At 38.8% G+C, this 24,636-nt stretch overlaps 1 protein-coding gene across 10 annotated transcripts in view; it reads right to left on the reverse strand.

The window, feature by feature from the left end:
• Positions 1 to 24,636, reverse strand: part of DNM3 (dynamin 3) — a 171,942-nt gene that overhangs the window by 131,337 nt on the left and 15,969 nt on the right. For all 10 annotated transcript variants that reach the window (XR_003543275.2, XM_027734882.2, XM_027734883.2 and 7 more), the window contains exons 2-12: positions 23,904 to 23,977; positions 14,517 to 14,666; positions 12,800 to 13,003; positions 12,157 to 12,255; positions 11,137 to 11,297; positions 8,886 to 9,028; positions 6,814 to 6,949; positions 5,738 to 5,805; positions 4,767 to 4,905; positions 3,619 to 3,705; positions 1,615 to 1,685 (exon numbers count right to left, since the gene is read on the reverse strand). Coding sequence is in view for 9 of the 10 variants with exons in the window: in XM_027734882.2 (XP_027590683.1) it covers positions 1,615 to 1,685; positions 3,619 to 3,705; positions 4,767 to 4,905; positions 5,738 to 5,805; positions 6,814 to 6,949; positions 8,886 to 9,028; positions 11,137 to 11,297; positions 12,157 to 12,255; positions 12,800 to 13,003; positions 14,517 to 14,666; positions 23,904 to 23,977 (1,332 nt within the window). In the remaining variant the exon portion in view is untranslated. The remainder of the gene's footprint in view (positions 1 to 1,614; positions 1,686 to 3,618; positions 3,706 to 4,766; positions 4,906 to 5,737; positions 5,806 to 6,813; positions 6,950 to 8,885; positions 9,029 to 11,136; positions 11,298 to 12,156; positions 12,256 to 12,799; positions 13,004 to 14,516; positions 14,667 to 23,903; positions 23,978 to 24,636) is intronic.

Here is a 24,636-nt window from a genome sequence, read left to right on the forward strand (position 1 = left end):
AAGGATACTTTGCTTTCCATCTATTCCAACCTAGAGCAACCTTGCTTAAACTCACAAATGAACTTAAGTGAAGAGTCACTTGTTAACTGCTTACACCCCGTGCACAGTGGCTGGGGATTTCTAGGTCTCAGCTGGCAAAAGAGGAAGCAGTTTTCCCAAAAAACTGAACTCGGGCGCTGCAACACCTTGGAAAAGATATAGCAGTGAGGACCATGGACTGAACTACAGGCCACAGCAACAGCATCCAGGAGGGGAATTTTTCCAGGGGAAAAACATGCTGAAATAGCTTCAGATACACCTGGCACTCCAGAATCCAATACTATAAAATATGGAAAGTTCCAGCTTAACACAAGGAAAAGTCTTTTCACAGTGAGAAGAGGCAAGCATTGGAATAGGCTACAGAGAGAGGCTAGAGGATCTCCCATTTTGTGATTTTTCCAGATCTGATTCGATAAAACCCTGAGTAACCTGATCTGAACTCAACATTGACCCTCCTCTGAGCAGGAGGTTGGACTATGTGACTTCTCAAGGTCACAGTACACACCATGAATACATATGGAGTGTTTTTAGCAGGCTTTTTCCTGTCAGAAAAGGATGAAGAGAAGTAAATAGCAGGCAGGTTGTTATCTTGACCTCTAGAAGGCCACCTACCATTCCTACAACATCCTGTCATTTGTCAAGAGAACTGATAAAGATATCTAGGACCTGCAAACAACTCTAGAGAAAGTTGCTCAAATCAAACACATAAATAGTGCCTGGCTTTGCCTTCTCCCTTCTCAGCTTACTGAACTCCACGTTTTAAACCCTCAAGGCATATGGCCAAATATGTGGATCTTCCTTCACAGTGCTAACTAGAATAGGCCAGAGTAAAATACATACGCTGGTGCCAAACTGTTGCCAGGATCCCACATGGCTGAAACCTGTTGTGATTCCAAATGCTGTTATGGCAAATAACACAATTCATAAAACGAATGTGACTGAAGGAATATTTATTCTTCAAAGAGTGAAGACATCTTTAATGTTTTTACTAGTGTCAAAATGCTGGTATGAAGTCCCTGAGGCACAAATTGCTGGAAACTGAGGGAGAACATTCTGGAGAATATTCTCACAGCCTTTTCAATTAAGCGAGGAGAACGTCAAACCAGGCCCTGCAGGGCATTCTGCTACTATTATTCTCTACAGCCAAACAGCAGGCACACTGAAAATTCATGACATCCATTATTCTGAGCAAAACTGTTTCACACGGAATCACAGCTCCCAAAATATGCATTAGCAACAATGTGGAAAGACCACCAATATTATGCATTTCTGTGGTCCTGAAATGGATGTGCCAAAGCTGCTTCCAGAGATACGTGTAATTCCAGACCCAGACATAAGCTTCAGCTTCAGTGAAACCAGGCTCGTGAACTGGGTAAAGACTCCCTTGCAAGTGGGACGGAGTTCAACACTCTGTGTATTGAGAAAGAACGTGCTCCTGGCATGTCTGGGACTCTGCAGTTTGCATCTTCACTGCCACACTTCAGGACTTGTGTTCTGAATTTAATTAAAAAAAAAAAGAGCAAACAAACAAAAAAACCTTACAGTGTCTTTACAGCAAAGTCTCTATACACTTACTTTGCAAAGCCTATAAAATCTTCATGGTTGGTGTTGATGTAAGAAACCTGGATATCAATCAGCAGCAGCATCTGTTAGAGACAGGAGAGAAAAAATTATGGGTAAAGTGGAAGAGAAAGACTGAAGAAAAGGAAGGGAATAAAAACCAGAACTTTAGTGTTTTCTGCATTATTTAATATTGCTTTAACAATTGTTCAAGCCAAAAGTAATATTTTCTAAATTCCACTGCTTCTGTTTCTGTGTTTGTTTAATAAGTTAGACTACAGAAGAGCTATTCCCTCTTCCTATTTTTTCCCTGACAGACCTCATTTTTCACTCTTTTGGCCCTTGCCCACTCCATTAAGATCAATCATACACAGGCAGAGACAGTTTATTAATTATATAACAGATTCTAGCTCTACGTTTTGTAAGTCAAGCAAAACTCTGTCTATCTGTAGCATCCCAGCCAAGCCAGCAAAGAACCTGAACTTTAAACCTAAAATCCAGGTACCTCCATTTTCTTTATGTGCCACACAAAAAAAGTGATGGGCAAGCTAAGCCCTGGCCCAGGAAATGTACAGCCCAGGTACTAGACAGCAATTCTGGTGTGCACATCTGGATTGAGGGATGGGATATCAAAGAAACAACAGAATGCTTTGTGTACTTATCACTTGCCAGTCCTTCAACAGCCCAGAGACAGAATTTGATTCAAACTTTATAATCTAACTCAAGAAAAAAAACTTGCTAAAATATTAGTAAAAGCTCACTGCCACCCTTCAACAGCTCCTGAAACAAAAGACTGCACTTTCCCCCTGTCTTTTCAGACTTCCATGTATCAGCAGGGAGAAAGGAAGGAACCTATTGCTACCAAATGGTAGCACTTAATCTCTTCAAAGTGTATAGAATTATTTTTGTACAGCTCCTCAGACAGAGCATCACTTCCAAATGCTTCACAATTTCCAGAAGACATTAGGGTGCCTCACTTGGAGCAAAAAATAACGGGGATTTGGATCTATCTCTTACCTCTGAAAATATCCTCAGAATTGTTTTATTAATGATAACTGATAACAGCATAAATAATGCTATAAATAAGTGACAATAACCCATTTGGCCAGTTTTTGGTATTTACAGAAAGCTGGTACTTTGTGCTTGGTTCTGGGAAATAGTCAGGCACGTGCACACAACAAAGAATGGGAAAACAAGACTCAATTATTCAAAGTAACTTGTATCTTCTCCCAAATTTTGAGATAACTGAGTGTTCTAACTAGAACTCCCCGCAAGTACAAGCCCGGCAAATAAATTTAATGATTTTTAAGAACTATATTTGCAGCACAGAATAAGGGAAAATAAGCAGGATGTGCTGCACAGCTCTCTAGTTTGTACAGGGACTGGATTACAGAGCCAGGAGTCCAGAACAACTTAGGAGGTCTGCCTAGCTCTTCTTCCCCAAATATTTCTGTTGTCACACTGCACTCTCCAGACAATAATTCCTGTTCCCACTTCCAGTGGATTTTCTAACATGTAATCTAAGCTTTGCAGTTTCCTGGATCTGGAGTGCTTAGCTGGGTGATGAATGCTCTAAACAAGTTTCTCTGAATTTTTGGGGTTTTTTTACATTTTTTGACCTTGAAGGGAAGCTTGTCACTCCTGCAAGAGTATCAGTACCATTAGTTGTGAGCACTGCTGTAATTAGAGGATGGGATGGGTACATTAATAACACCTGGAAACAAAGTGGAAAAAAGGCTGGCTATTTCTGTGTGCAGTTGTTTAATCACTAATGGGCACACTGGCACAGGAACAAGCCAACCCTACTTTAAGCCACTACTTAACCTTTCTGTAACAATTTTAGTCTCCTCTGTCAAAGCTCAATGGTAAAGAAGCAATTTTTCTCCCTCTCTAAAACGTGAAGCCTATTTAAAAAAAAAACAAAACACCAAACTTTCATTGTCTTACTGCACTTTGTATGTAAGAACTTTCCTCCCTTACACAGTTCTCCAAACTGTCAGATCTCCTGTTTATTCTCACCTGATCCTTGGTCTTCTCTTCTCTTTCACGAATGTAACCGGCAACAATTCTTTCTGTTTCCTCACACAACCTTGGATATGTTGCCAACTGAAACACAAAGTTAACAGACACTTACCCCTGCAGTGTGGGCTCCAGTGCAATACAAACTGGGGAGCCTCCAGTTTTCCCCTTTGGAAGAAAGCAAATACTATGAATCTTGGGCTCAAAGTTACCCATGCTGCAAAGCAAGCCTTATTTGCTTTTCTTCAGAGAAACTGGAGAGGCCTAAACCCTTAGCTTGTTTCTATGCTTTTGTTCCATGGGACATACATGAAAAGACACTTCAGACATATGAAAACACAGCCTATCAGCCTTGGGGTGAGGTTTCTCTCTCTTCTACTGTGCCTAATTCCAAAGTGGTATTTCAAACAATTTCCAAATTTCTTGTTCTTTAAAGGCTCCACCTTGTGGTAACATCTTTACATAACAATACTTAAATATAAACAGCAAAATACAATGGTAAATTTGCCCAATACTCTCAGGAAAAGCATCTGCACAATTAATTCAAGTGATGTATCTTCCAAACTTTGACAAAAGTGAAAAAAATCTGGAAACTCCCTTCAAAATATAGCGGTGAATCTGCTTCTCTATGATCTTTGCCTTTCCTGTTTTAAGAAATATCTGCTTTACCTGCTCATCAGTATAAAAAAATTTGCTTTATTCAGAAAAATGCAGAGGATGTGACAGGATATTTCTCAACGGCTTCATCATAATTGTGCCCACATCCCAGAACAGCTCCTGTACTTGCTGCTCTGCACCCTGCACTGAGCTGGTGGGACAGACAGATGGACAGGTGAGACAGTGAAAGTAGCCAGTTAGCTAAGAAGTGTAAACATGGTTCTGAAGAGGAAGCTGGGGGCATCACTTGACTCAAAACCACCTTCTATCATAAGATTTAAAAGAAAGGAGTAAAAAAAAAAAAAAATGAACTTTGCTATCATTACAGTTTTGAGAGCTTTGCAGACGTAATTACTTTAGAAAGTCTTACTCTGTACATCAAGTGACTGGATCAGAAATCTCTTGTAATACTACAAAATGCAGGACAGGCTTTACATTATCTACCACGCCATTACATTTTACTTACGTTACCAAATCTATGTGCAAGTTACCTTTTTAGTGCACTTCTTGACAGTGTTGATTAACTCTTGCATCACCAGATCCACACTTTTTAAGCAAGGTCCTTTCAGCTTAACTATCTGTTTTTTAACAATGGCTTCAAACGCCATATCTGGAGTAAACAAACCTGTTCTGTGGACATAAAAAAATATGTAAGACAGTAACAAAAACATCATGCAAGGAAGATTATTTTTTTTTTTACTGAATTGCTCAAATCTTCATTTTCAGAGCTGAGTGATAACAATCTCTACACGAAGAGACTTCCACAGAACTAAATTTGCTTCTTTCTCAAGCAAGTGTCGTTCTGAGTAACAATATACAAGTAGAAATATGCTCGAAAGACATGCAAGTAGAAACTACTTCCAGATGTCTGCAAGAACTCTAAAGAGTACTGATATAATGCAGTAAAGCCTCATCAGCACTGCATCAAACCTTCCAGGAGGGATGAATGGCAGCTGCAGCACTCCGTGTACAATCACCTGCACAGCAAATCCATAAGAATCCTATATCTGCACTTTTCACTCACACCAGGAAATGTCGTTCTGTTATTCAGGGTCCAACATGGAGAATTTCACAGTTCACTGCAGGGTATATGAAGCTATATAACAGATACCCCACAGAGCCAGTCCTAAACAAATGGGCCTTACTTCTCTTGCAAACACTGCTCACCAAGGTCTATCTTGGAAAATAAATTATATTTAAAAAAAAAAAAAAAATCAAACCATAAAAACATGCCCAAAACTATCAGTTCACTACCATAAATCAAGACCTCCTCATCAACAAGGCAAGGAAAGCTCAAATACCACACCACAGCTACTAATGTCAACCTTCTGAGAACTTACTAACCAAGGAACATAAGGAACAGTTTCCAAAACACAAAGAGCAACAAAGCTTGCAAGCAGTGCTTTCCAAAGATATTACACCTGTATAATGAGACTGGGCTTGAAAACATGGGAGCACTTGCCTGATACCATGTATGTTCTTGATGGCATAACTTATTTCTCTCCGCAGCTCCTTCTCATTGAATTCCATCTAGAGGAACAAAAGCACGTGAGAGCATATTAGGGCAAGTTCTTAATAAAACCAGAAAATATTACCTCTCCTAGTATGACCAGAAGACAGGCAAGTTCAACTGTCAAAATAGTAATTTCTAATAACACTAAACAAAGCATTAAGTATTTTAAAACATTTTAACACTAAGGTTGCAGGCAGCAGTAAGGATTGTTGAAAATCACACACCCAGATATACAAACAGCTGGAATGATTTTGTAGAGTCGACAGAGTAAGCCAGAAACAGGATTTGGAAGATGCTACTTTTTTTTTTAGACCTGGTTTCTTGAAGAGGTGCATCTTCTGTGATTATGGTCTGTTTATCCTCTCCTTCCCTCTCTACTGTTTTTCAACCATATTTAAAAGAGTAGTTGTTTCAATTATGAAGTTATAAAGCTTTTCTTTACGTTTCTTTTGAAAGTCAGCTAGCTGGAAGAGAAGTTAGTGCTGTCACAAACGAAGGGGTCATTACCTCAGCCCAACTATCATAGAATTATAGAATAATTTGGGTTGCAAGGGACCTACCCTGCTCCACCTCTCACTATGAAAGCATAGGACTGAAAGCTGGCTTTGGTTAAATGTACTGAATATGGGAAGTAGAACACACAGAAAATGGTTATTTTCCATAACTCTAATTTTAATAGATACTAGGTCCTTGAACACAGCTTAAATTTACCAACTGGAGTGGTCTGCATGCCCCATTGACCAGAAGAAAGATGCCATTTATGATAAAACAATAGAGAAGCACATGAACTAGTATGAACTGGGACTATAATTATATTCTAATTCATATACTTTAGAATTCTTAGCATGTCTCAGTATCCAAACCTAGAAATTAAACCAAATACCTAAAGTATAACGTCATGTAATTTCTTCCACACTTAAGAGCATGTTCTTCCAATCAGACCTTTTCTTGGCTATACTATTATCAGTATGAACATAAGAATACATAAATAAAGCACAAAGCACGTCAGCAAGACGGATAAATACCTTCACTAGTTCAAAAGGAAAACGTTCATGGAAAATTCGGTTGATTTTGGCACCTCCTGAAAGTTCTAGTGTATCAACTTGATCTCCTGATCCTTCAATTCTTTTTTCAAAGTCCACTGAAAACTGTTGTACCATCCTAAATTTTAAAGGGGGTGAGAAAAAAAAAAAACCAAACAACAAACACAACCACTTAAGTATGTCAAGTACTAACTCTTCAGTACTACTGACCACTAGTGCCTGATAAAACATGTTAAGGAATTGACAAAAGTATCTTTGAACAACAGTTGATTCAGTCAAGCTGTCAATTCATAAAATCCATACCTACACACATTCCCCTGCATCTCTTCTCTCTTGTAGGACACTGCACAGTATATTTTTTTCTTTCTTCATAAATGTTGTGGGTGGGGGAAGCACTGTTTATTAAACTTTATTATAAAGTCAGCTAAAAATACAGCAGGGTACCAGGCTACATTCATTTTTTATCAATGATAACACAATTTTAAATGATGCTATTACTTATTAAATAGATGTTTAATTATTTTTTTAATGAAGAAAAAGTGATAGCAGTCTTTTTAGTAGGATAAGAAAATAAGAGTCCTGACATTTAAGTTATAATACATAATGTATTTGAATAGAAAAGCACATTCATATTCAGATGCTGCTACAGAAACTGCAGACAAGGCAGACCACCACAAAAAAATATCCCCAATTTTATGGCAGTTGGTACAATCTGCAGAGTTTATTTCTCCACAATGACCCTTGGATCTTCCTAACATGGCCATGTGGCAGCTGTCAGTACCACAAGCCCCAGCTCACTTGGTTGTGCTTAGACTTCTGCAGCAGGAGCATTCAGAAAAACACACAGGAGAATTCTTCCAGTCATGGAAAAGCCAAAGGTGATGGCCCTCTGTTTGTGCAACTAAAACATCTGGAGTAAAGTCATGAAGAACTGACTTATGTCTACTCTTTTGGACACAGTTGTTACAAAAATAAGGAGTAAATTGGAGTCTTCAGCTGACTCAAGAAAGTTTCTCTAGTTCAGCTGAATATTTTCCCTTCTGAATTTCAGACTTCTAAGTACAGAATGAATCTTGCACAAAACTCATGCATTATCACAATCCAGTGCTATTACCATCTATCTCAGAGAACTCAGAATGCCGAAAACCTTTGAAATCAGTCAGAGCAGGAATGACAACAGTCACATAAGAGACAAGAGCTAGGTACATTTTACACCTCTCTTTCCCCCTCTGCATGCTTCCTCTCCTAAGAGGTACGTTTGAATTGCATATGAACACAAGAGTGGCTGCAGAGGGTTACAATCTTAAAAAAAAATGGGAGAACAAAAATGGCAGACCAGTATTGGGCATCTCTGGAAACAGAGCAGGTAAGGAAGCAGCACTAAGCAAAGCAACAGGTGCCAAGTGGTGTTCAATCTGAAACATCAGTATTGGCCTTTTTCCATAGTGCTAAATCCACAATCAAGAAAGGGCTCTGATTCCAATTCCACATGATTCAAAGTCAGATGAACATTATCTCTGTTCCGTTCCTTTACAAGGGTGTTATCGAAGATCTCTAGGTCTTAGGTGCACAACACATGAAGGACTACCATCTATGATTAATTTTGATCTTGCCATCTTTGAGTTCTTTTGGAAAGACAAGTTTTTATATCAGAAAAAGAAGCATTCCCTACTCTCCTTCCACCCTCCTCATCTTACAGACTTCTAACACAATGTCCTTCCCTTGCTTGAGATCATCTTTCTGGCAGACAGAAGAATGTGTCCATACAATCAGAAGCAGTTTCTTACCTTTGATCATCTCTGATGCCCATCTTTATACCTTTTCCTTGCTCTGCTTTCTCTCTTTCCTAGGATTACTAAAATTAATTTAGGGAAAACTGCTGAAATTGTAGAGCATATAAAGTGTTTGGGAACATCAAACACAGAATTCCTTGGAGTTCACATATAGAATCCTTAATCATATCCTGATCTTTAGATTTAAACCCATTAGAAAGAAGAAAAAAAAGAAGTAAAACAAACCTATACAGAGCAGAAAAGCAGACAAAAGACACTCACTGCAACAGGGCTTTTGTTTTTCTGGTTGGATCTTCTGGTCTGAAGTTTTTGTATACCTCTACTTCATGTTCTATAGAAAGCAGCTGGCTCTGGAGTTTGCTTCTGAAGGCTGGCAGAGTATCCCGAATATGATTGGTAAGTTGCTAAAAAGCAAATAAAAGTCCTTTGATATTGTAAATAAAGATGAAAGCAGGAGCACAACCATTTCTTTCTGACTGCCAAGCTTATCAGCCACGACCTGTGCTAGTTTACCAGGGCAGTTCCTTTTGATCTCTGAAGTAATGGAAGCTGTTAAAGAACAATACAATATTCTTTGTGCATACACATTGTAAAGAGGCTCCAGAAATTCCTTTGTCCTCTCACTCACTGAGCCCTGTTACTACATACCTACCTAGTTACTAATGAAAAAGTTACACACATTACATGTGTAATTTGAAATGACCTCTCATCACTCAGTGCTGATGCCATCACTCCTGTTTTGCTGGTTTTCCTAAAGGTGTTTCCCAATTCTGTACGTGCTTCTTCAGCGCGATGACTCCTTTGCAGCCACAAGGCAATGTGGGACAAGAAGGAGATTCTGAGCATCCACATCCCATTGATGGGCATTACTCCACAGGTGGAGGAAAGTACAGACACCAGAGTAGCTTCTTGGCACTTTCCCAAGTGATTTTTGCTCCCTTGTGCAAAGCATACTAAAGGGAAGAGATTTGTCCCTCATATTAATGATTTTATAACTTCTCCTTTTTTTAAACACTTGATTTTTGGCTGAAAAAGGTTCTACCACTACTCATTAGTTTCGGTTTTTGTTTCTGAAAATATACCTAAATGTGCTGGAAAATAAATTGAACAAGAGTAGAAAAGGACTTACAGATCTGTGTTTAACTTGCCTCACTTGTTTTTGCGTATATATGTTTTACTCTGTTGGACAACACTATCAATGTCTTACCTGTGCCATAAATTTCTCATGCATTGTACCCATTCTTTAATTAAAACTAAACTGGGCTTCTTGCACTACGCCCCAAACCCTTTTCCCAACCCCAATCAAACAAGCTATAAATTCAGAATGTCATATACCAAAATAAACTCAAATTTAAAGTCGTTCACCAGACTGACAGGCACAAAATCGAAAGCTGGAGTTTCCCTGGAGCACCACCTTGTGGATGCCGAGAAACTGAATTATTACCTGAAACCACAAACACTAACAGGTCCCCAGTATCTTAAGGACAAAACTTATGCAGATCTTCCCACATATAATATTCTACACACAGTAAAAGCAACAAAAGATCAAAAATTCCGACTGAAGCAGGTAAATTTTCAAAACAGCTCACAAAAAATTTAATAGTATATAAAGTAATGAAAATCAGGACAGATAAGACTGTCCAAAGGTATATGTAGCTTGTGCTTCAGTCTCAAAACTAGGACATGTGAATTAAACTTTCAATATATAAAAAGAGGCAAAACATTCTAAACACAGGCAAAATTGCATCCTTGTTAGGGTCACAGGCTGGTCAAGCTAAGAAAGGGCTCTACAAAAAGAGCAATACCCAGAGACCCAAAATGGTGAAGAGAACTCCAAGCCTGCTGTAGGCAGGGCCTTCATTAGGACAGTAAGCTATGGCTTTCTCCTCCAGGTAACTGGGAAATAGCTCTATTTCCAGCTGAAGGAAGCTGGGATCCAACACAGTTTGGCACAAACTTATAGATATAAAACAGAGCTTTTGGCAAAAATAAAAGTAGGGTGGCAAAGTGTTCTGATTACTGTATTTGTCATTTATATCATTAGTACACAGTATATGTTTATAGTAACAACTACAATAAAGTGTACATTTTGAGGTTAAAGTACAGACACACAGTGCATCCTCAGGATACATGACTTCTAAAAATGTCTTTTTTTTATCTCTAATTTCTAAATTTGAGTACTAAGAATCCTGTTAAGAGAAATGTGATAAGAAAGGAATAGGATGGTGTACTCCCAGGAAGGGAGACAAATCTTATTTTTGATGTTCATATTCAGTATTCAAGAGAACAGGGAGGTGCAGAACTGTCAATAAAAGTCAGAAACCACATCTCACAGCAAGCTTTTGTATGCTACAAGTAATATACAGCTTTGTTTTTATCTTGTGCAAATTAAAACCATTAAAAGCAGGAAAGAATAACTGAGGTTCAGTGACCAACATTCATTTTAATAAAGCTTTTGTGTTGGTCCTACCGTTATAAAGCTGCCTTTCACCACCAAGGCTTCAGGTTTTACCTGGTTTAGAACTTTCTGGAGATACGGTGTTCCCATCCGATCTGCCATGTGCCTGTAGGATGGGTGGGAAAGAAAGAATTTCCTTTCTGCTAGAAGAGCTGCTTTTATGTCCTTCTTCCCATCAATGTCTTTCTGGCTTCTGTTTACAACACCAATATAACCTAAAACAACACAAAACCAACAGGTAAATCAATGCAGCTATTGCCTGAACTGCTGAATTCACCTTGACTAGAACTAAACTTTCAGATTTAGGCATTTCAGATACTGTTTACAAGTACTCAAGTGCCCTTAATGCTGTCTAAATTGTTCATGCTGTTTAGATATAACAGATACACTTACTTTTAAATCATCAGTGCAAAAGAGAAATATATGAAATTCTGGCAAATCCCAAAGAAACCATTTCAAAAATAAACCAACAAAAAATCCAAACCAAAAATCAAAACACACACACAGGTCCACACAGATAAATGATGTAATATTAACAAAATACAGAAAAAATTTCTCATTTGCTGGATCAATGGGAGGATATGGTAGTTTCATCCATAAATTATAACTAGAATCAAAATTATTACTATTATTAACAGCATGAGCAACTGTGGCAGTAGCTGCCAGAACAACCACATGGAAGATTTCTGGAAAGTATCATAAATTGTTTTATAGTGAAATTACCAAAGCTCTGGTGCTTGTTGCTGTCACATGCAAAGAAAAAAAAGATTCATGTGTTACAAGTGACAGCAATCTGGCAGAGAAGAAAAAAATTGGCTAAAAGCTTGTGCTGACATTTCTTGCTTCCTCTGGAATATGCAGTTTGTTTTCCAGGTCCAGAAAAAAACCTTATTTTACTTGCAGGATATTTTTAGCACAGCCATCTTTTAGGTTTGGTGAATAGATATATCTGTAAAAGCAAAGAACTCATCAAGTCCAGCACAACCTTTGATTCATCTCCAGGACTCACAAACACTACCCTTATCCAAACCACTTTCTGGATTGCAAAGAATACAGGCAACTGAACATTCTCACCTCTACGAAGAGGGAGTAGTTTGTTTTCTAGAACTTCTCTCGCATCTGTTCCTTCATCCATCAGATCCAATTTTGTGATCACACCAATGGTCCTAAGACCTGACCAGGGTGGAGACAGGAGGAAAAAGTTACTGAAGAATCATTTTGATTCAGGAAGAACAATTAAAATTATATAATAACAGACATGTAGCCTTCTCAAAGCTTGTATCACACCCTACCAGCTACAACTCAAGTTATGGTATGTCTGGAAAAGAAGGGAACAGAATTGCTGAAACGTGTTCCTCAAATCTCTTTAACACGGCTCAGCATCCCTACAGTATGATTGTATAAAATTCATAATGCAAGTACCCAGAAATCCCATCAGGACCACGGCCCATTTTGCCTGATACTACAAAAATTCCTAGATAGGCACTGTTGCACTTGCTTATAAGAGACAGCGACAAAATTTTTAAAATACATTTACAGCAACATTACCAGAACAATACTGACCTAACCCACCGTTGATGCTGAAGGCTGCATGAGAATGTACATATGCATCTATTTAACATACTTTCCATTATAAAATTTCACACAAGAGTTGATCTATTACTTCCAATTATGTTCTTACACTGAGAACACAAAGTGGTAATCCATCAATGCTTACCCTGAGGGTCCACTTCCTTCGCCAGCTTCAGGGCATCAGAGTTGGCCAGATCAGTGTTGGCTGGAGTCACAGCCAGGATGAGACAGTTTTCCCGGGATATGAACTGCATTATCATGTCTCTGATCTGTTGCTCAATATCTGGAGGCTGATCCCCTACTGGCACTTTAGTGATTCCCGGCAAATCAATAAGAGTCAGGCTTAAGACTATACAGAAAACACAGGATCACAGAAGTGGTTAGCACACCAGACATGTCGAAGAGGTCTACACATCCATAGCTGCAGGCAAATTTTAGTCACATAAAAGCCCTTTATGACCTTTACAGGCATATAAACATTGTCAGCAGTTCAAACAAAATGCCTGCCAATCTGAGAGGTATATTTGTTTCCCTGTTGGTCCTTCATCTCTGAATTTATTAGTGTTACTTAATATTTTAAATGTTACAACTGGTATAAGTATCATCTTATACCAAATATCCTTGAGGGCTCTTAGACAAATGAACATGGCCTTCTGAGCTTTGTCCCACAACAAGAGCACAAATAACAGACCATTCCCATTGCATCCTTCAAATCAATGCAAAACAGTTGTTTGGGTGGTTGGTTTTTTTTTTTTTTAAATATAGTCTTTCTCTGACCATGCTTTGAACAATGTCTCCAATTAAGAAATTCCCAAAAAAGTCAATAGCAGGCCTAACTGATATAGCAAAATTGTTGTTAAGAGGTTGGGGGGGTATATTGTTATTCTGAAGGTTTGGGGGTAATTTTTACTCTGCAACTTCTTCAGAAAAGTAATAAATATGAAGAAGTTAATCCACTAAGAAAACCTGGTTTGCTCTGGCATGATTTCCCCAGTACAGGCCACAGTGCCAACTAGAAGCATCCCAGCTTGTTCAGCCAGTACTGGGGCAATAGGGTATTCTTTAGACAAATGAGAAAAATGCTATTTGTAGAAAGGAAACACCAGAAGTATATTTTGAGTCTGGTTAATACAGACAGGAGTTGCTGAACTAAAGACTGATTTTACTAAAACAAAGTAAGAGCAATAGGTAGGAAATTTTCACTTTCTCCTGGAGTCAGCATGTTCAACCAACAAGCTTTGAGGCAGTGGATTTAGTTCAGCCCCTCTCCAGTTAGAAAAATAAAGTGCTTCAGCCAAACATACCACTTTTCTCCTGTATCAAAGACAGACTCAATGGGAAACATTTTCCCCGTGACTGCCTTCATTAAATTGGGCAGATGGTAACCAGAGGAACTAACTTTGATCTATACTGGGGTCTAAAACAGAAAGCAGCTTCAAACACCATTATTGTCTGAACATGTTTTTAGTGACAGGGAACAATAAACTTCCAGCAAGGCAGGGAGACACTGTGACTTTCTAGATCACTGATCAGGGAATCCCTCTGGAGGGTGCAAAAAAGTTTTGCCATTAAGTCTCTCATCTCCTATTATTTGTCTTTACTAATGAGCTACCATCTCATGAATGTACTGGGGGAGAGACTGCTTCCATCCTGAGGCAGAGTGAGAATATTTTTAAATAAAGAGAATATTAAATGGGGCAGAGAATCTGTGTTCTGCCCATCTCTCATGGCCAACAGCTCTCCACTGTAGAGCTGTAGATCCCAGAAGATCGAGCAGTAAAAACAAAAGGGCAATGGACAGACAGACAGAGCTACACAATACATTATATGACAGAAGTGTAGAGGAGAATGATTTTACCTACCATGTGGAGAATATACTCTTAAATTAATAGGAATTGAAGAAATGCCTTTGTTCATTCCTGTTACTCTATCTGTTTCTGCTTCGATTTCCTGACGAACTTCATCAAAATCAGTAAATTTCTTCCCTTTGCAGTGTAGAAATTCAGCATACTCTGTGAAAAATGTCAATAATAACTGTTATTTCACAGGCTTATCGACTTGGACACCCACTTTCAAGGTCCTAGTGGTCTTCAGATGTGTGTGCACAGAAGCACACCGTCATGGCTATCAGGAAAGCATTATTGTGATTACACATGTGAAAACCAGTCTGCAACGAGAAAGGCTTAGTTAAAAAGTCAAGTTGTCTGGAAATGATTTAGTGCTCTTATCTTTAGCACATCATCTTCTGGAACAACCTGAAAGATTCAATTAGATGCCATTTACAGTAATAGAATAAGGAACAGATTGTGAATCAGATTCTGAATTTTCATCTGATTACATTTGCCTGTAATACATCACCAAATTGAAAAGTAATTCAAGTTCTGTATTATGAAAGATTATTAGCATTTGTTTCAAACACTAACAGCCCATGTCATGCACAAATTTAGCAAAGGAATTCTGTAAGTTTTTACAAGTTCATAATGAAAATAAGATCAGTTAAAAACACTGTAATGTTTTCAACACAACTCCTCATTCCCTAAATCTTCCAGTTGTCTAAATCCAAATCACGCAAGTTTAAGTGTCTATAGAAATAGCTGTGATTTTGCTGAAGGGGGAGAACACAATTAATTCCTAAGTTTTCCTTATCATACAACTTGTCCTGTTACCTTAAAAGGGCATTGACCAGGAATCAGGGTAGATACAGCCTAATTTGTTAGACCCAAACTTGACACTAGGTCCCTGTTTTGACTTTTGAATCCCAATATTGATACTAATTACCACAACCTTTTGGTTGCCTGCATAACCATGTTCCAGGATTTTAAAACTGGACTTTCTTCCCTCAATAAAGAACACAGAAGTTGATGTCACGTAGCAAGGCTGCAATCAGAAACAATGACAGGAGTGGTAATCACAGGTCCAGCTCCCATCCTGTCCCCACGGGGTCTAAGCACTAGGACTGGAGAAGGGCTGAAAAGAGGCGTGTGTGTTCCACTTCATTTCATCCTGCAATTAAGGCCTGACTTCAAAGTTCTGTTTAGATGTTTCTTCCCCAGAAAATGTTTCTTGGTTACAAGCCCTCAAACACCAGGGGAAGGAGCTTGCTTGGTACTCAGAGAAAGAACAGCAGCTCAGGAGAACTAATCTGAGAACAGGGATTAATAGAGGACCTTATGAGTCAGTACTGAAGCCTGTTACCCAAAAGTCACTTTCTTACTATTATCAACAGAGCTTTTTAAATAAAATAAAATTAAATGTAAAAAAAACCCTACAACAATAGTTAAAGCAAACAGAGATCAAAAAAAAAAAAAAAAGACATAGAGGAGGGGAAAATAACAAATACCAACCTTTCTGTGCTACAATACCATAATCCCTCCAGATTCAAACTGTGAGGAACAGGGAAACTCACCTTTGTTAAGACAAAAATACATCACTTATTTTAAAAATGAGACCACCCACCAAAAACCCTCTGCCTCACTTTTGACAATTTAAACATTCCAGAATATCTTAGATTCTCTTTTTAGCTCCAGCAGCAAAATTACAATGAATGTGGAGTTTGTTTCACTGCCAACTGTTTATTTAAAAAGTCAAGGAATATTCAAATACTTCAAAATGAAAAATAATATTGCGCACAAAATAAAAGCGCTCTGTTGCTCTAGCACATTTGAGAATTTACATTTGTCAAATTTGTCATCTTAAAGTTGGAAAACATCTACCTCATTAAAAAAAGAGCTGACATACTTTTTCCCAGTTCTTCATGCGCTGCTCCTGGCATAAAACAATGTATTCTTCTTATGTTTTCATCAGATTTTCTCAGAAAAATCTTTCTAAATTCAGTAAGTAATACTTGGTGCCGAGCTGGAATCAGTTGGCTGATTCAGCTGATTGCCAAGGAAGCTTTTCTTTTTGTTCCAGTTCACACTCAGGAACAGAAAGAGTCGCTCTCTGAAATGGCTTCAAGGTAATAAAAAGAAAAATGTTTGTTACTTTTTAGCTGTGTTAATGCTTGTCAACAACTCATCCCTCCCAGAGGCATCTGAGGTCCCACCAGAGCTGCAGGAATAAACTTCACCGGGGTTCTTAACCTGTGGTGCCACACACAGCCCACGGAATGAAAATTCAAACGGACAAGCGGCGCTTTGTTTTGCTCCTTTCAGCCCTCAGCCTGTCCCTGGCAATGATGCCTTCAGCCACACTGGAGAAGCACATGCTTTAATGCAATCTTCACTTTCCAGCTTTCATACACAGAAGAATACTAAGGAAACATTTCACTTACATTTTTGTGGGAATGGACACAAAGCCAGACAAGAAAAAATGATCCTGCCTGATGTCCAGTTTTCAAACACGTATTTTTTTTGTATAGAAAGGAAGTTACATTACAAGAAGGAACAATTAGATACAAAATTAAAACAGTCTTTGCATGTAAAATGCTTCCTTTCCTGCCCCCCCCCGATTCATTAAAAGCACCTTGGATGATGTAGAATGAAAAGGCCACCATAGCATAGTTCCTTGAGTGCATCCACAAGTGATTATTTATCTCTTCAATTTTTACTAAATTAGAGAAATAATACAGAGAAGTGTTATGGGACAACATCTTTTAAATGCTCCTAATTTTTCCAGTCAGTTATATCTCCCTATGCTTTTATGATTTAATCTTGTTTATGATTTTATATTGTTATTACCAATAAACAGCCACTGCTGTTCTCAAACCACTCAAATTACATCCACACTTGAGATGTTCCGTAGATTTGTCTCTAAGCCAAAGAGAGCTGAGTGACAAGACACGGATCAGCCCTTAGAAATACAAAGGAGATGTTTTGGAAAACATCCTTGATCCACATCAGACTGAGCCCAAGACCTTCCAAAGCTCAAAGACTTTACCCTGTACAGAATAACCTGTTACTAGAGGTCAGGAATTCACCAAGATGAGAGACCAGGACTCAGAACTCCTCTCAACCTGATTTCAAAGAGTTGCTCCAAGTTGGTAATAGTATCCAGTCTAGAACACTCAAAAGAGCTTGTGAGTTTTCCAAAAGGGTGGTTCATTAAATTGTAGGCCTCTACCAATCATTTTAAACACATACAGTAAAGGGGGAATACCTGCTATTATTGCATCTTCTACCTCCCAGCCCCTTAGAGAGATGTCACCCAAGCAACAACAGTCTTGTTGACTCCAACAAAGCACCTCACAAAGCCTCAGAACGCTTTTCAAGGGTGATTTCAAGAGAGTGATCTAAAAACAGGCAAATAAACACCATCAGCAAAAGTACATCACCTCTTCTTTGATGATGGACCAGCTTTTCCTGAGCAAAGCAAATGCAGTTAAGTGAATCTGGACCACAGCAAATCATTCAATAGTGCTTCTTTGAAAAGAGAGGCAGCATCAAAAGCCCTTGTTGTCTTAATCTATAATCTGTCTTCTACTTCACCATTTCTGAAGCTTTGCTAACAAGCTGAAGATGAAATATTCAAACTGAGGTATTCCCCTGCTAACCTTCAAGCAGAAAGGCTACAAGAAATAGAAGTACCCTGGTGTTTCCAGAAGACAAACCAGAAAATCTTGTCAATGCAGAGGATTCCAAGAATATCACAGCACAAGACAGAAAAGTATTGAAAACAGTGTAGATCTGATGAAAATAACTGGCATAAAATACCAGGTCACACTCCTAGGAACCAATGAAATGGTTAATTATAAGGGCAGACACTTGTAGCAAAGAATGCAATAATCTTCCACATCTTTGAAACTTTTCATTTGTAGAAGAAATATATCTCTGTTCTTTCAACCTTCTCCTATTGATCATGCTTTCCAAACTTCCAATCACTCACACAGCCATCCTCCAGGAATTTTTCCTAAGGTCACGAAGGCAGAGCTCTTACCAGAGCTCTCTCTCCTTCCCAGGACTGAGAAAAAGCAGAACTAGTACTTGTAGGACTGCATTTCTGTGATGCACCCTGTACAGTATTCGTGTCTGTATTTTACCACAGCACATCAGTGAGTTACGTTCTGTTAAAGATTCACTGTGAGCACCAGGTCCTTTTCTGAAAACATCAAGTACCAGCCTTTCAGTACAGAAATTGTCTTATCCCAACTGAATTCCTTCCTACTTTGGGGGCATTTCTCTTCTTTTGCAAGCAATCTAAATTCAAATTCTGCCCTCCAGTATCTTTTATATTCTCATTTGTATTTCCCAAACACAAACTTAATGAGCATACTTTATTCTGTCATCCTACCAATAATACCAAATACTGAACATGACCTGGAGGGATGTCCCTTCCACTCTGTAAACAACTGTGCATCCATCTACAGGAGTCCTTTCTAAATCATGTTTCCCAAGATTGCTTATTATATTTAAAAAAAAAATCAAGATAATTTAAGAACCCTTACTGTACCCAAGATAAGACACCACCACGGCTTAATTGACAAGCCTGACACCCTGTAATAAAAAAGTATATTGCACTGATATGACAGGGTTATCTTCCTTGATGATTTGTGTTGGCTGCTGTTCATCTCAAAATATCTTTCAGATTGTTAGTTAATAACTAATTACAGATTTCTTTTTCTTGAAAGTAAACTTTGATTCTTCTATCACTTTTTTATAAATATATATATATATATCTTTCTGAGGATGGACAATTACAGAGACATTTTCCATTCTTTCAGTGAGGGGATTCCATCTTTCCTGGTGTCACTGAGCATCAATCTGGGATCAGGGAAACAAAAGCTTCCAGGCAAAACTACTTGTATTGTATTTGTGGGTACAATTAATCTGGCCCAACGTGAGCTGAAGCCCCTTTGACAGTGCTCATGGGAGATCTGGCCGAGCCCTCCAAGCCACTCTGCCAGACCTCCACAGTCTCTGCGGATCAGCACAGCTTCCCAGCACAGCCAGGGACACTGGCAGGTGCAAAGGAACATTTGTAGTCCCTACAACCTCACACTGAGCTTAAACTCAGGCTCCAGATCGGCAGTGTTATCCCTTTTCCAGGATATCGGTCCTGTGGGGGTGATGAGCCTTCCATTGGCTCAGGAATGGGTCACCAGTCCCTACCTCCTTTTCCCCATGGTGGTGTCACTTTTTAGCTTTTGGGCTACGCACCTCAGTAATTTTTTTGGTCTCTACAGCATCCTTGTTCATCACCTGAATGAGGAGCTGCCAGGGAGTGGCATCCAGAAGACCGCAGCCACTGTCTTTCTTTTCTCCTTGCAAAGTGCCCAGTCTCTTCCCTACTATTGACACTGTGGCATTTTTCTAGTTTTTGTCCTTTATGACCTCCACATGCCTTCCTGCTGATGAAGCCTCTAAGATCATTTGTGTTAGCTGAAATAACCAATCTAAATTATTTTTATAATTTTTTCATATTCTGTTAGAGAATTGCTTTTGCCACCAGAGGGCAACAGAAGATGGCTATCCTCGAGGAATAGTCTTGCAACAAACAAAATTTGGATTAAAGCTCAACAACTTCAATAGAAGAGAGCATCTGCAAGACTTCAGAAAAAAACAGGATGTCTTTTAAACCTTATGTTTGCTTTCCACTTAGTATTTAATTAACAAAACTCAAACAAATGTGGGTATTGTATGTAGGACTCATTCATGTAAAACTGCCCACCTCAATAATGATTTTCAAAATCTGTTAATCTGCTGAAGCAAGAAGAAAATCTGAAATTCCTCCACAAACAGTTGACAAAATGATGAAAATAACTCTCCTAAAGCCAAGATATTTAACATACAAATAACAGGTTTATATAGCAGGCAATGTGCTTTTAACAAACAGAAGACCTACTACAAAGGCTTCACCCAAAACCCAAGAGCATTTTTTGTTGCCTCTGCTGTTTAAAAAACATACTACCAAGTCTCAAGAAATGTAGTCATTATTTCACCTGCAGAAGCAGGAGAAAGCACAGCAAGAGGAAGAATAGATTGCTTAAGGTTATACAGAATATGTGGCAACTGAAAAAAACCATGAAACAAAAAGCCAACATCGCTCAAGATCTTTCTCAGGCATTTCAAGTCATTACCTTCTCAAAGACTCCTCAGCAGCACCATATAAAAGTTATGCTAACACTGGCCAAACTTGCAGAGAGAAGATTAGGAGCTGAAATGGAACTAACTGGGTTGGGCATATGATACGTTATGTTGCTCCAAGACAACTGAACACTCATACAGCCTTAAAATTCTCACCCCAGGTCAGTTGTGTGCCAACACTTATATCTTAAAGACACACGGAGAGAAATCCACCTAAAAGCCCAACTACAGGCACACATACAGCATTCCTGCTCCTGAAAAGCAGGAGTAAGAGAGTGAGAGACCAGCACTCTGCACTCACTGGGAACTGCTGAAATACCACAACACGCCCCATTTCAAACAAATGCTGCCTTGGTGAGAAAGCAGGAGCTCCCTGGATCTAACACTGCAGCACTCAAATACAGAAAGAACCAGTGTGTCTTTTACCTGAATTTAGAAATCAGACTCTCACAAAATAAGCTGCCCTCACATCCAACTTCTCACTCAAAAAAAAGGCAGGTAGAACCCCTCCCACGTGCATCCTCTGAATGGCTAACTTATGACAGCTGTCTTGCCCACCCTGTAAAACCTCAAGCTGGCCACCAGACAGGCTCCCAGCTAAGAGCACCTGTGCCTTCTAGAACTCACTTAACTGCACCTTCCCAGGTGGGACTATTTTCTTCAAACCCATTAATCTAACCTGAGCTCCTTCAGAGGCTGGCAACAACAGAGAACAAGCCATAATCTTTCAGAGGACTGTAAATTTTTTAACGTCCATATTCTGACTTTTTCGATGCTATTAGGTATTTCTCACATGATCAAACTCAGAGAAAAATACTCAAAACTAATTAAGACTATCTTGTCAGTTGCAATATTTAATTAAAACCTTTCTATTTGCCTCCAGTATTTCAGTTGAGTACAGTATTTGCATGGATGTGAAAATGTCATAAAGCCATTTAGAAATTGTACTAGGATCACCAAAATATGCCAGTGACTAAAAGAGGTCAAAAGGTCACTGCAAAATAGCTTTGCATTAACTGCACAGAATTTCTAAAAAAGAGGAAGTAAACAAATTTCTAAAAAAAAAATTAAAAATACTCCACTCCTCTCATGAAATAAGTTTCTTAGTATTAATTTGTTTCATGTTACCCCTTGCAGAGGTAACAGCTCTTTACCCAGGTGTGTCAGATCTTTCACATGTTGGGGGGCCCCTGGTAATTCCTCACAACCAATTCCTGTTGCACCTTTCCATGACATGTCCAACCCTAATAATGGATGGTCACAGTTCCCTCTTACTGTGATGAGCACAGATGCCTCTGCTGCTTCATCCCTTACTGCAATGGCTCAAAGCTAAATGAAGCTTTAATCTCCTCTGTCAATCAAATTCACATTCCAAACCATTCTCAGCCAGTTCCAAAATGCTGATAAACTATCTTGTAGTCATCTCTGAGTGTCTGTATAGAAAGTGCCCCCCTCTCTCCCCAGGAATACTATAAGATTAGGAATAGCTACTTTTAAGAGAGTCTAGAAAGATCCTTGGATCAGAAATAAGTTCTTACTACAGCACCAAGAACCTGATACAGCCCTCCAATTATTCTATAACATTTTAGATATTTATGGCCTTGATAGAAATCAGTCCAGCATCAGCTTCCTGTAAAAGAACACTGTGCTTCTCTAAGCAGTTTGCTTTATTTTCTTTTCTTAAAATTAGTTCACAAAGATAAAGGTGGCTTAAAAGATAAAGTTATTTGGAATTTCAACACCCAAAACAACAACAGGGAACAAAGTTTAAAGAAAGTAACAAAATAATTAAAAGGTTTTGGCATCTAGTCTCAAACAAGAAATACACAGCATTTCCCAAAGGGAGAAATATGCCTTGACATCCAGGAAACACAAAATTAGGCCGAAACTTCAGTTCTCCAGAATTTTTAAAGTTCCTGTTGTGTTATTTAAGTCATAATGAAGAATGAATTTTCAGCAGAGAAGGTACCTATACAAAGCCTGTAGGCCTACCTAAAGCTAGTAACACATTGTGAACATATTAATGAGGAAAATACCGGAAAGAGAGAAGCCATTTCAGTGTCCCCTCAACCAAGGGACAATGGTGACTTTACAGAATAGGACAACATGGACCAGTTTAGGATGGATGTCAACGAATAAGTATGTAACCACCTGAGGTCAGAGTGTGAGTTTTTACTTTACTCCCTGTCCCCAGTTTAGTAATTTTGTTAGGAACACCAGCACAGAGCCCAGTGCATTTTTTTCTTCTACTCTTACATGGTCCTGGGAAAATTAGATTGAGACTCTCCATAGCTGGGCCTTATTCTTGCATTTATTTCTGCATGCTCTGTCAGAGATCAAATGCCACATATGCAGAAATGGCAGGTGTGTATATCTCCAACTAAAACTTCATATTTAATATATAGGGAACACTATAAGCATATTACACACTTGGAAATCCTGAAGTTTCTAAACTGAGCATACAGAAACATTGAATTTAACTGTTTTTAATTTCTCTTCCACAGCATAAACACTATGGAAAATTTCACAGAGGCATTGAAAGTATGAACGTGCTTTAAAAACAATAATCCAGAAAAAACCCTGAAGCCTAGACAGACAGCAGTCTACCTTCCTGATGAACAATGCAAAGATCTTTTAGGAAAAAATACTCACAGAAGCTCAATTACACCTCATACATAAGGACAGAATGAAGTTTCACAGGCAGCTTAGTGGTACATACAAAAATATTTATATTTTTGACCAGACAAATACATAAAGCCTTGTTTTCCCCCAATCTACCTTCTGCTCTATTTAGTGCAGTGAGCCCAACCAAAAAAGACAAGTTACAAAAACAAGCTGTGTGGAATCAAATCTGTGTGCACTGGAGCAAGAGTTAAAGGCAGAAGTGCAGCAATTTTGGTGTGTTAACTAATACAGATGCAAAGCTCATCAAGGAATGAATAAATCAAAGCTAATTTCTAAAACACACTGTATGTAATGATGCTTCTCCGCTGCTTCGAGTGTGATCTTGGACTGATTCGCTACGTGCTCTAGGATTTAGATGTTACTGCTTTCCCAGACAGGACAATGAAATTAGCTGGTCCTGAGCATACAGCTTTAAAGCAGCAGGCCCTTGTTCCAGACAGTCTGGTGGCACCTTTCTTCACAACTTCCCAGAAAAGTTTTTCCTCCTGTTGAAATACAGCAGCACTTTGTCCAGGCATTGACCCAAAAAGAGAAAGAAATTACCTGTTTTGGCAGTGATGAGTTGCAGGACCAATGGTCGTCTTGTCACAATTCCAGAACCTCGTGGAAGAAAATCCCTGGAAACATTAAAAAAAATACTTACTACCCAGAAAGTACTGTCCACTTACATAAGATATTGGACTAATTTGGAACCTCCTCTATACCTTGAGCTGCAGTGAAAATGGAAAGTTCATGGGGACAGATTTATATTAAACACTCCTATAAAATAGGGCTGTTAATTTTGGTTTGAGATAGCAGTAGGTTATTAGACAAATATGAATTAAAACTAAATTACTGTCTCAGGGTATTACCAAGCCTCTTCAAGGCCATTATATATAACACCTCAAAATTCACATTGCTTAGCAAGAGTACCCAAAGCCAAGCCCAAATTTATCAGGCTCTCTAAAATAATTGTGTCATCGATCTACACTTGATTTGCAGAGGATTTGCACATATGAATACACACACAGCCCACACCAAAGCTCTGGCCAAACCAAACTGCCAGCACTCCACACCTACTCTTTCACACACTTCACTCCTGCCAGTTCAAATCCCCAAATAACCTTTCCAGCAACACATCTGCCCAGAAGTGTTTGAGTGAAAGCTGAACACTGTGGGGCAGCAGGAGGGGTTGTCCTTGGAACACAACACAACTGCAAACAACGAAGCAAAGACAACAACTCTGTCTGATCATGCCTCCTATGATCCTTCCATGCTTCCAAAGATAGGGAGACTC

The sequence above is a fragment of the Pipra filicauda genome, unplaced genomic scaffold (assembly GCF_003945595.2).
Source record: "Pipra filicauda isolate LSUMZ 115617 unplaced genomic scaffold, ASM394559v2 scaffold396_size653610_pilon, whole genome shotgun sequence".
In the NCBI taxonomy this organism is placed as follows: domain Eukaryota; kingdom Metazoa; phylum Chordata; class Aves; order Passeriformes; family Pipridae; genus Pipra; species Pipra filicauda.